A 12,488-nucleotide genomic window follows, 5' to 3' on the forward strand; every position below is an offset into this window, starting at 1 on the left:
TACAAAGTTTATGTCCAATGAATTTGACATGAAGTTGTTGGTAATGGTAGTCGATTTATACATAACGTCTTAGGTTGAATCTAATCCAGGATAAAACCAGGGTTTCGATGTCATCGTCTTAGAGCATCTCCACCCGTCTCCCCAGGAAGGCCCCCAGAAGCACTTTTTCACCGCCGGCGCACAAAAAAAGTCCCACTCACACCCCCACGAGCCCGATTAGCGCCGGATTTGGCCAAAAATAGAGCCGGCGACCCCAACGCAAACCCATGAAGCTGGGGCGCCTAGGGGGATAATTTCACCATTTTGCAGGTGTTGGCACATCTGCCAGTGTCTCTATCCTCTCTCTTCCCTTTCCTTTCCTAGCCCACCACGTGCTCCCGCTCACACATGCCCATCCTCTCTCTCACACAAGCCCGTCGGCCGCATCGCACGCTGCCTCGCCGCTACGCCCAGCGCGTCGGCTCCGGCGCCCCCGTCTACCTCGTCGTCGTCCTCCACATCGTGCTGGGGAAGGGGGCGGCCGGCAGAGCAGCCGGCGCGGGCATCGCAGACGCGTGGAGGCGGGTCGTCGCAACGCGACGGCGCGCGGGAGCCGGTGAGCGCAGGGGCGACGCGACGGCGGCAGGAGCCGGTGCATGGCGCGACGCGACGGAGCGTGAAGCAACGGCGCGCGGTACCCGGTGTAGGCCTGGCTCCCTACGCGGTGCGAGCGCTCGCCGGCGCATGAGCACGTCCTCGACTCCAGCAGCGGCGGGCCGCGCCGCTCGTCGTCGTCCCGTCTGCTGACCAGCTCACAGACCGGCTCAATCGGCCGCAGCATGGCGCGTGATCCCACCCGTGCACACTAAATACGCGGCCGCCGCCGGTTTCAACTGCGCCGTGCTCGGTGGCTGCCACCTGCACCTGCTCGGAGGCACCAACATGCGGCGGGTGGTGTTCTACAGCTTCGGCGTGTCGGACATGTTGCGCCGGCGCCACTGCTTCGGCGTGTACGTCGCTGGCGGAGAGAGCGGCGGGGGCGGCCTCAAGTCCCCGGAGGTCACCGGATGGAGAAGCCCTAGGGCTTGCATCGACAGCCGGCTCTACGCCGCTGCCTCCCGCACGCACCGCTTGCACGTAGGCGAGGGCGGCCATGTCCAAGCTTGCTCTTGCTGCACCGCTCGCTCTCGGAGTAGGAGGGCTCCCTCAACTCCGCCGACTAGGCGTTCCTCCTTCCCCGTTGGCTTGAGAGACCGGGCACGGGGCGAGGGAGCGGGGCATGGGGCGGCTCGATGTCGGGCTCCGGTTGCAGGATGTCTCCTCGAGCTTCTCATCGCCTCCTTCCCCGTCGAAGCTCGCGCTCCTCCGCTGGGCGCGTGCCGAGGAGGTCGTCGACGTTGCCGCGGGCAAGATGCTCGACGAAATGCCGCTCCGTTTGTGAGAGTCCAACACTGCTCGTGGGGAGGCAACGAGTGGAAAATTTTGACCCCCCCAGGCCAAAGTTCTCGCCGGCAGCCCCCAGGAGGCAAAAAAAATGCCTCCTGGGGGAGGCAAATGGCTGGAGATGCTCTTAGCCTTTGAAGTAGAAGTTGCCCCCTGGTTTCGGCACTTTGTATATTTACATACGACATTTGGTTGGTTTGGCTCCTTTTGATCCTGGTCTCCCAGTCGTGGACGACTTGTCTCCTTTACGCCAAAACTTGTTTGACTTTCTTGTTCGGAGTTTTGGGGTAGCCCTATGGCATACTTCATTCTTCAGATGTGGACTCTTGGCGGGTCTCGATTATGTGTTTGGAAGGCCTCCCCAAAGCGTACAACTGGATATGGGCTTAATCCCACTTCCCATAGACACCCATCACGTGATCATCTTTGATATCTTGCTATAGGCCTTCTCCAAGTCGATGAAACTGTACGAAGATCACCTCTATAGCCGATCTCTCAGGGATAAAAAAATTGCTTTCTTACATTCGTCTATCTTATCAAACAATGCTCAATTACTCTCTTCCAAAGCTTCATAATATGACTAATTCCTTCGCGATTAGTACAACTTCGGATGCCCCATTTATTCTTGAAGATGGATATACTAGTGTGCTCTTCGTCCACTATTCAGACATCTTATTCTAACAAGAGATGCTCCCACGGGCGGCCATGAGCGAACCCTAGTCGCCGCTCGCGTCACACCCCAACGCCTCTCCTAGCCGCCATGGGCAAAGCCTGCATGACACGACGATTGTGGGGCCATTTCCTCCTCCAGTTGGGGTTGGCCACTTTGATGGGTGCTCGACGTGGTGAGGTAATGCAGCGTAAGGTGACCTGGAGGCATCTCCCGCAGAGAGGCGAGGTGGTGCGCCGCGAGTGTGCGGGGTGGCCTGGCTGGTGCGGATATGCCATGCGTGGGTCGCATCACGGTGCGAGGTGTTGCTGCGTCTTGGGCGAGGCTGTGTCGGGACGCACGACGCGGGCGTGGCGCTGGTGCGCTTCGGGGGTGCGCACGAGGCCCGGGCAACATGGATATGCATCGCGTGGTGGTCGGTTGTGGTGGTGTAGCTCCGACGGCATTGCAGCTCGGGTGGCGCGGCTCGGTGACCCTGGACGACGCGGGAGGGTGGCTCCATGCGGTGAGTGTAATGGAGTTGGTCTCCGATGGGCGCAAAGTGGCGTGTGTGAGGGCGCGTCAGCGTGTTGATGTATGGCTACCGTTTGAAACCATGGTGCTTCTTGGCATGAGGCATCGCTCCTCTGCTCCCTGTCGGCATGGTGCTCGATAGGGTGCGGGGCTCACGCTCCGTCCGATGGTCCAACGTTTGGTCGGCCATTGATGGATCTGCCACCTTGTGTTGGAGCTTGGTCGTCGTTGGCCTTTGTGAGGTGCGATTGGTTGTGGTGGATCTTGACGCTTCTTCATCAATGGGCGTGTTCGATGGTGGTGGTTGGTGGTCTTGACGGCGTTCGCGCCGGTTGATGTGTGGCGAACGGTGTGTCCAGAGCTTGGGTGAAGACCTTGTCTCGGCTATGTGTCGTGACCAGTGATGGCAACGAGTGTAGGTGTCGTTGACCTCCACGAAGACATCGCTGCAACACCCCTCTCGCACAGATCCAGTCGTCAGTGTAGTTTCAAGGGAAAACCTTATCATGTGTGATCGAACAATGGCAGCACCTTGGTGTCATTTTCTCCTTGGTTTATGATAGTTTTCACTCGATTTTAAATTTTAAATTAATTAACTGGGCAAGTACTGCTTAAAAAGTCTTTTTTTGCCTCCATTTCAAAAAAAAATCTAACAAGAGAAAAAATAGTTGTTGCTATCACTAGTAAAAAAACAGAAGTTTTGTTTTAGAAATCACGCAATGATACAAAGGCTTAGCGACAAAAAAACAAAATTATCCCGAAATTAGTTGTGATCAATGCGAACGAACCCAAAGTCCAGCACCAGCCGTGCATTTCAAGTGCGGGTTTGACACAAGGCCACCAACCAGTTCACAGGTGTGCCCTCGCCTGGCAAGGTGTCGACCACCGGACGGCAGAGCATCACCGCAGCTGGCAACGCGGCCGCACGACCAATCTGAACCCGGCGACAACCGTGACCTTCGCCCTACACTACAACCTCAAGCGGCCATCCGCACATGTCGCTCTCCACCACCGCCGGACCGGGACCGGACGAGCCGGCCATTGTCGTCCAATCAAGGCGCGCACACGAGCAGCTTGCCGAGGCCGGGGCCTTTCCCAACTTCCTCTTCACGTGAACTCATTCAGCCGATGGTCCAGTGCAAAGTCAAGGCCGCCATCACCACGTATCAGCGTCAGGAAAAGGAGAAGTGCGTATCGTCCTGTGATTCGGCGAGTTGCTCAACAAACGGGAGGAAGGTGGCGTCCTCTCCCTTCCTGATATTTGGGACACCTACACCTGCGGCAAGGGCGAACAGAAGATGTTTAGTCACATATCAGTGGAATTGCGTGTCCAATCTACGACGGAAAGCAGTGATGGTCATGCTCCGTAGGTCGCAAAATGAAGCGGAGAATTCAAATAGGTAGAATATATCTGAAGAAAACTAGAGCGGGGGGTGGTTGCTGTGAGGAGAATAGGGATAACAGCATTGTCTACACGTATCAAAATGTACTAAAATGCTACTGCAGTTAGGTGATATTCTAGATTAGTTAGTTGGTTGTTTACACCACAGAGTTCACAAAGATATATCAAAAGGAACACGTAAAGATAGTAGCAAGCTGGTGAATTTATTTGCTACCATCACATGCAAAGAACCAGTAGACAGCTATCAGACTTACTTTTAAAGTCATGCACGACAGCAACATTCCAGAAACCACACGAAGCCACTTTTCGCAACATCGTTGAATTAACGAAATTTAGTATGTGTAAGGTTACGTGCATTATTGAAGCCCAGACCTTATATAACGAGCTTATGGCGTAGGGAGCGAGCATCACTTACTTATGGTTGGTAGCATTGCCATCTTTCAAGGAACCTGAGCATTCATCTTCAGCCCCAGGCTGCAAGAATGGCTTGTGCTGTAGATCCCAGCAGCAACAACAAGAACAGCTTGCTGATGCTTCCTGAGAGAGTGAAGAAGATCAGCAGGATTCCTGCTTCGTGGTGGGCGTACGCATGGAGTATTGGAAGAGAAGATCAAAGGAGAGCCATTCATGCTCTCAAGGTCGGGACAGCTCTTACACTGGTCTCACTCTTGTATATACTAGAACCTTTGTTCAAAGGGGTGGGGAAGAATGCAATGTGGGCTGTCATGACAGTTGTTGTTGTGCTCGAATTTACCGCAGGTAATCTACTACCATTATATTGATCATAATATGTGTTATATGTGTATGTAGTTCTTGGGTTTCTGACAAGTGAGTACTGATCAACAGGTGCAACCATATGCAAAGGTCTGAATAGAGGATTCGGAACAGTCATAGCGGCATCTCTAGCATTTATCATTGAACTTGTAGCAGTAAGATCTGGAAAAGTTTTCCGTGGTTTCTTCGTGGCTTCTTCAGTATTTTTAATAGGTATGAACCTTGTAAAATTGGAATTCAGGATGGCCTAATTGATAGTATCTTATGCCGTAGCATTTTCAATGACAGGATTCGCCGCAACGTATTTGAGATTCTTCCCATCCATTAAGAAGAACTATGATTATGGAGTGGTGATTTTTTTGCTAACCTTCAATCTGATAACGGTCTCAAGCTTCCGCCAAGAGAACATACTGCCTTTAGCACGAGATCGCTTGAGTACAATTGCTATAGGGTGTGCCATATGCCTATTTATGAGCCTCTTCGTATTGCCAAACTGGTCGGGAGAGGACCTCCACAGCTGCACTGTGCGCAAATTTGAAGGATTGGCAAGATCGGTTGAAGGTGGGTATCATCACATATATGATGTTAACATACTAACTATTATCATACTAATAGCCTAATCTTTAAATGTAACAAAATATCAGAACTCAGTAGTATCTTACCAAAGAAAAATTGCAGGTTGTGTGAATGAGTATTTCCGAGATCAAGAGAAGCATGATAATATTCTTGATAAGCAGACGTCAAGAGCTTCCATTCATACTGGGTATAGAGAAGTACTAGACTCAAAATCAAGTGATGAGTCCCTGGTAAGTAAATCACCGTTTGATGCTTCAATCTTCTTATCCTTTTCTCTGTGCAAATGTTTTTTATCAGATTGATGTCATGGATGTCTCTTATTTCAAAAAGTATATGCCCTCAATAATAACAATTGGCCAGGCACACTATGCAAGCTGGGAGCCAAGACACTCAATGCAGTGTTACAGTTACCCATGGCAAAAGTATGTGAAGCTTGGATCTGTGCTTAGACACTTCGCATATACTGTCGCTGCACTTCATGGATGCCTCGAATCAGAAATTCAGGTACTGAAAAAAACTTATGATATAACATGCTTTTCCAGATTTCTCTGACATATCAATATTATTTCAAGCAAAACCATCTTTCTGTAAATAACCTGTGCTCACAAAGTTATATTTATCGATGTTGAAGACTCCGACATCCGTCAGATCACTATTTCGAACCCCATGCACTAGAGTTGCACGAGAGGTGACCAAGGTTCTACAGGAGCTTGCAGACAGCATAAGAAATCACCATCGTTGTGCCCCTGATGTGCTGTGCGATCATCTTCATGAAGCACTACAGGATCTAAACTCAGCAATAAGGTCACAACCACGGCTATTTCTCGCCTCAAAACATGGATCTGCCAATAGTCGTATGCTAATGGAAATGAATTCAAGCAAGCATGCCGCCTCAAGAACTGCTCTGCCCTCATTCAAGACTGATACAGCATCGATATTAGAAAGGAAGAACACAAAAGCAGATCAACCATCAGAACGCAGTGAGAGGAGCACATTAGGGCGGACGCTAAGTAAGATAGCTATCACAAGCCTTGAGTTCTCTGAAGCACTTCCATTCGCTGCTTTTGCTTCGTTGCTGGTAGAAATGGTAGTACGACTGGAGCTGGTTATTGAGGAAGTAAAGGAACTGGAAAGGGCTGCAAATTTTAAAGAGTTCACTCGCCATGACCATCTGACCATTGATATCGCTTGCAAGGAGGAGAAGAGAAACAATGATGGTGTGCGATTAGGCAGCCACACAGTTTCTCCTGCAGCTGAATAAACACTCATGGGTAGATCAAAGCAGCAGTGTATAGATCATTCTGAAAATAATATGTATTTATTCTTTGGTTAGAAAGAGATGAGTGGTGGATTTCAATAACTACTGTTTAGCATGATATACATTTAGGTGCAATTAAATATTCTCCGTCTATCAATCAGTCGTTTGCAGATGTCCCAGCGATCAGACTTGGAAGGATTATCAAGTGAATAGTAATTCACCTGTTTTCCGGACTCAGTAAGTAATGATTTGTATCCACATATATCCTTCTCTGACCCGTGTTTCACATTGGATGATTATGCAGCTACTTCCTGCCTAACATCTGTAACATGGTCCAAGGTATAATGGCCAAGCCTTCCTGTGCGATAGAGATTGAGTAATTTGACAGCGACAAGTTTATTCCTATCCTCAATTGTTTCAGCAGAAATCCTGAAAGCTTTCTGCAAGTGTGTAAACTGGATTTCTACCAATCTTCTTAAATCATTCTCATTTCCTAAATCTCCCTGAAAAGATGCTATGGTCTCGGAAAGCGCTTGACGAACGGCTCTAACGATAAAATCCTGCACATAAATAAAGCGAAGCAATTAAAACATGGCAGCTAGCTAAAAGTATGCATGTCAGAACCAAGAATTCGATGCTCTTAAAAATCATTATATAATGAGAAATATATCCATTTTCTAGCATTAATAGTAAGAAATTGCAATAAATATTAGGATGTAATACCTAGAATAATCATCGATATTTACCTGGGTATGATCTGAGGAATACTGCCTTTTAGTATGGCAACTCCTGGTGGGAATTGCATCAGCAAAAGAAGATTTATCTCCGTCTAGATTCAGGTTCTCCCACTCACTGCATTCCGTCCTTAAGTTAAAAACTGTAAGAAGGAATTGTGCAATCTCATACCCCTCTAACAAGGAATCCTTAATTGCTCCTGAAATAGAGGTGCATGAATCAGATAATCTTTACCTAATAATAAAGCAAATTGGGTTTCTTTCGTCCGTCATGGCATTTTTCAGAAAAGTCCCTCTATTTCAGAGAATTCAACCCACAGTTCTGTCTTAAGTTAAAACGAATCGTTATTTTCATATTTTACACAAACGTCCCTGTCTTTTCTTGAAATCAACCCGCCATCCGGGTTTAAGTCACACCCGAACCGTTATTTTATATTTTTTGAATACCCCCTGATGTTTTAGATAATTCATCCGCGGATCATATTTAAGTCAAACAAATGCTTTTTAAAATCATCCATATCTTTTAAACCGTAACTCCGATTTCAACCTGTTATATGTGAAATTTGATTAGAAAAATATGTAGAATATGAATATGAGATTATTTTTACCTGTTAAGTATTTTTAAATATTATTTTGGAATATATTTGAGTCAAACAAAATGATTTTCTAAATTATCTGTATCTTTTAAACCGTAACTTCGATTTTAACATATTATATATGAAATTTTATTAGAAAAATGTGTGGAATCTAAATATGATGTTAATTTTACCTGTTAAATATATTTAAAATATTTTTATGGAAGCGGACTTATAATTTATAGCGCAAGATTCATTTTTTTTCATAACGGCGGCGATCCGGATTGCAAATAAACACTCAACTATAATCATATACGGAAAATAAAACATCGATAACTACACATGCATACCTCTGAAAAATATCGTAGGGGAAAACAACAGATTTCTCATCGCGAGAGTGAAAGAAAGCGAGCGAGAGAGAGAGGGAGAGAGAGGGAGAGGGAGGAGAGAGGGAGAGAGAGACGCCTTAGGATTAACCATATTCAACACACGTTTTTTGTTGTTTTGTGTGAACACCGAGGCCATCGCCGGCGAGGGTGAGAAGGAGGATAAACGGCAACACAAATATGATGCCTCGCGAATATAAAGGAGATGGACCTATTGTGGTCTGGAGTGATGGTTGTTGAGTTAAGAGCGTGTGTTATGTTTTCTCTCCCGTTGCAGCGCACGGGCTCTTTTGCTAGTAATATATAATGACAAGTGAAACCTTGAACTTCGTAGGAGTCTTTACCTGTCAAAACTAGCCTGGGACCAGATTCATCATTCGCAAATATAGGAGATAGAACACCAGGAGTGTCTAACACATATATATTTGGATGACTGGCAACCTGAAAACCAGAAACTTCCTGTTGTTAAGATTTAAATGACACATTACAATCATATAAATAGTTCCCGAGCCATGGGATATTGGGTAGCAGAGACAAGAAGGTGCAAAAGACAGGCACTGCAGCTATTTCTGCAATCAGCATGCTTGAGTGCTGTTGCAATTGTATAAAGACATTTTCAGACCATTGGTCAATGTGAACAGAAGTAACTCATATGATGCTTACATTGAGCTCGACTGTTAAATAAGAGGGTTTTCCAAATGATTCAGGTAATTCTTTTTCTTTTAGCGAGATAAAGTACTACCACATGTTCTTAGAAGACCAAAAATCATTTTCCTTCATTCGACTGTACAACACAAGGTATTAAATCAATCAAAATACCTTGTAGCCACTTATATCTCTGGTTTCTCCGGGATGGCTGCTGACAATCGCATGCTTGAGCTTTCCCTTCTCTGAAAGACAACCCAGCCATTGTCACACAGCAATCAAATCACAATCAAAGCAACCATAGTAATAGGAAAAATAAGGTGCATCAAAATGTTATTACGAACAGAAAGGCAACAAGTAAACTGCATCACCTGCTGCCCCAATCCTTCCAATTTGATGCATCGTATTGATGATGGCCGACTTGCCAACATTAGGGATACCGACCAAGAGAACAGTCCCTGTGCAGTCGCTCACCCCAAGCTTGATCTCCCTGATCCTCCCACGCACAGCATTCAACAGCTACATTAGAGTTGAAATGAGCCCCAATTAGATACAGGAATCGCATAATAATCATGAATTTAGCCGGTAAATCGATGCACTTAGAATGCACTTGAGACGACACTAGCACGGCTCTAACTACCTCATTGATGCTTTCCCTGCTGTGTGAATTGACCGCGATGCACGAGCAGCCCCTTTGCTTCATGAACGCCACCCACTTCTGGAGCAGCAACGGCGATAAATCATACAGTCAAAAGACAACTTGCGTATGTCAGAACTAAACATATCTGCAGGGCGCCAAGCAGTTGAAATCTCCCCCCCGTGGAGCGCGGGGTTCGTGAATCGGTTACCTCGGTTTCGGACGGATCAGCCAGGTCGGCCTTGTTGAGCGCGACGAGCCGACGCACATCGGGCTCCCACGGGGAGCGGCGGTGGAGAAGCTCGAACGCTGAGGTGGGGGGTACCTGCGAGGGAGAGGGAGAATCCACGAGCTTGTGAGTTGTTAGTCGAATCCCGTCTCGTCTGAAAGGTGGAGAGTAGAGTAGCGAGAAGGACGGTGGCAGTGGCGGCGAACGTACGCGGGCGTCGCGGACCTCGAGGACGAGGTCAACAAGGGGGAGTCGGGCGCGGATGGCGCGGTCGGCGGCGGCCATATGACGGCTGTACCAGGCGCCGGAGAGGCCGCGCACGGCCGCGCCCAGGCGCTGCGAGAAGGCCTCCGCCGCCGCTGCTCTTGCCATTGCAGACGCCGGACCAGGCGGGAGTGCTTGATACTGCGGTGGGCCGTAGAGTAAGACCCAGAAGGATTATCGCGTCGGCTAATGGGCTTCTTTTCTACGCTGAATTTATCGTCGTGGGCTCGAGCTTCCAAGGCCACCTGCGCGATTAGACTGTGTCTGCGTTCCACTTAACGCCAAAAAAAAAAACTTAACGCCAAAAAAAAACGTAACGCATTATATACCCCTCAAAAAAAAACTTAACACATTAATTCTCAAAAAAAAGTAACGCATTATATTTCTCTCAAAAAAATACTTAATGTATTATATACCCCAATCAACATAAAAAAACTTTAAAAAATCTAAGGTGGCATACTTTTTTTGCGAGTAAACTTCCGTTCTATTCATCTTTAATCTTGACAGCACAACGAACACCAAAAATACTAAAAATTACATCCAAATACATAGACCACCTAGCGATGATTACAAGCATTGAAGCGAGCAGAAGGCGCGTCATCGTCATTACCCCTGCCTCGCTGGAATCAGGCAAAACTTGTTATAATAGACAATCGGGAAGTCATCATGCTAAGGTCTCATAGAACCAGCACAGCAGAACAGCAACCGCCGCCGATGAAGAATAATGTTATACTTTGTTCTCATAAAAATAAACTTGACGTACTAAACGTATTACTCTCACAAAAGAAACTTAACGTGTTACATGTTCATCAGTTGAATATGATGTGGAGAGTGATCAATGGATGGATTTCTGCTATATGTGAGCATCTTTATTATTACGGTGTGAGAGAGCCATGCTGATTGGTACTTGTAACATTCAGGAACTGTCGGTATTAGATCACTCTATACCTGCTTTTGGGGGATTCCTATCAACGATCGACCCCAGTTGTGTACCGCACATTATCTCCTATTTCCGCAATTTTTCATGCGTCATAGCTAACAAAGTAGTCATGTCTTTAACTTTTCATGTATTATTGCTAGCATACGTTCAATCATTTCACTTAAAGTTAGGCCTCGATTGGAGCGTGAGAACTCAAAAACGTAGGAAAAGAAAAACTATAGAAATTGAGATGTCGTGTAGCATGAATTCTCTGGATCCTTTTCGCAAAAAAAAATTTACATGAATCCAATCCAATACAAAGTAGTACTCCAAAACTTTCGTTTGGATACTGCACAGGATAAATGTGGGAATTCTAGACACAGGGAAAAGAAAACATGAGATAAAACCACATGTTTTTTCCTTCAAAATTCATATGGATTGCTCCTCATTCCATAGGATTTTCACATCAATCTTGGGGAGCCATTTCTTAGTCCCAAACTGAACCGTGGGAATTTTCCCTATAGAAATTGAATCTTCCAAAAATTCTATAAATTTATTTATTTAAATAAGGGCCTTAATGAGCACACAACATGAAGCGTGAGAAGCGAAGAGTAGGAGGGCGTGCAAGAGCCTGAGGCCAGCGCCTCATAGCTCGCACAGTCACACCTAAACCTAAATCCCATATGTTGTGATTACAGTTGACATTACGCAAACTTGATGTTAGTGTTGTTTGTTGGATCGACTGCATATGAAAAATTCATTTCTATATTACTGCAGAACTACCTAATAACATAAGGCAATAAGTTCTTTTGCATTGCAGAAAACATGAGGAATAGGTTAATTGAGAAGCTAACATTATCATTTGTCAGTTATGCTTCAAGAATTAAGCGAAAAATAAGTTCATTGCTTCAAGACGATTGTACATATCGCGAAGTACACCGTTACAAAATTTTGTTGTCAATGAGATTATTGATTTATTCGATGGGCTTGGTGGTCGTAGGGGTACATTTGGACAAATAAACATGTTGTTTTGTTTTACAATGGTGCCATGATTCGACATAGACACTATATCTAATGTTTGATGTATTGTTGTGTAGTATATTTGGCGGGCATAGGTTGTCCTTTTTAGCCTATATGGTGGTCATAAAGGTACATTTGGGCACAATCAGAGCCAAGATTTGATCAAACCCTGGGCCAAAAGAAAAGGATGGGTATGAAGGTTTTTTTTATTTGCACCTCCAACTACTCCAATAAAGTACTCCTAAAACACAATATAAAGTATGGTTCAAAGTAAGAAGTCAGGAAAAGTTTTTCCCCTAGGTCTCTCCTAGGGTTCTTCTTATCCCTTGCGGCGCCCCCGCTAGGGTTCCAACACTACCCGGAAGATCTCTCGATCTCCACGTCGGGAGACCCCTGCGATTGATCTAGCTGAGGGTTTGCGGCGTTCTCGATCTCTGCAAGGGTTCGCATGGCGAGCATGGCAG

At 46.3% G+C, this 12,488-nt stretch overlaps 2 protein-coding genes and 1 long non-coding RNA gene across 3 annotated transcripts; 1 reads left to right on the forward strand and 2 right to left on the reverse strand.

Annotated features, from left to right (window-relative positions):
* Positions 1-3,270: 3,270 nt before the first annotated feature.
* LOC123049811 (uncharacterized) lies at positions 3,271-4,651 on the reverse strand. Its single transcript, XR_006423656.1, has 2 exons — positions 4,423-4,651; positions 3,271-3,881 (listed from the first exon to the last, which is right to left on the reverse strand). It is a non-coding gene; the product is annotated as an uncharacterized lncRNA (long non-coding RNA).
* On the forward strand, positions 4,490-6,862 carry LOC123049787 (aluminum-activated malate transporter 12). Its single transcript, XM_044472664.1, has 6 exons — positions 4,490-4,766; positions 4,854-4,994; positions 5,070-5,342; positions 5,460-5,587; positions 5,718-5,861; positions 5,989-6,862. Exons 1-6 carry the CDS (start codon positions 4,490-4,492, stop codon positions 6,616-6,618), a joined length of 1,593 nt encoding a protein of 530 aa, XP_044328599.1. The 3' UTR covers positions 6,619-6,862.
* A 1-nt stretch (position 6,863) lies between these two features.
* On the reverse strand, positions 6,864-10,256 carry LOC123049799 (DAR GTPase 2, mitochondrial). The gene is made up of 8 exons (XM_044472675.1): positions 10,032-10,256; positions 9,804-9,917; positions 9,596-9,673; positions 9,327-9,474; positions 9,130-9,200; positions 8,655-8,751; positions 7,362-7,549; positions 6,864-7,175 (listed from the first exon to the last, which is right to left on the reverse strand). Exons 1-8 carry the CDS (start codon positions 10,191-10,193, stop codon positions 6,912-6,914), a joined length of 1,122 nt encoding a protein of 373 aa, XP_044328610.1. The 5' UTR covers positions 10,194-10,256; the 3' UTR covers positions 6,864-6,911.
* Positions 10,257-12,488: the final 2,232 nt, after the last annotated feature.

This window comes from Triticum aestivum, chromosome 1A, assembly GCF_018294505.1.
Source record: "Triticum aestivum cultivar Chinese Spring chromosome 1A, IWGSC CS RefSeq v2.1, whole genome shotgun sequence".
NCBI classification, from domain to species: Eukaryota; Viridiplantae; Streptophyta; class Magnoliopsida; order Poales; family Poaceae; genus Triticum; species Triticum aestivum.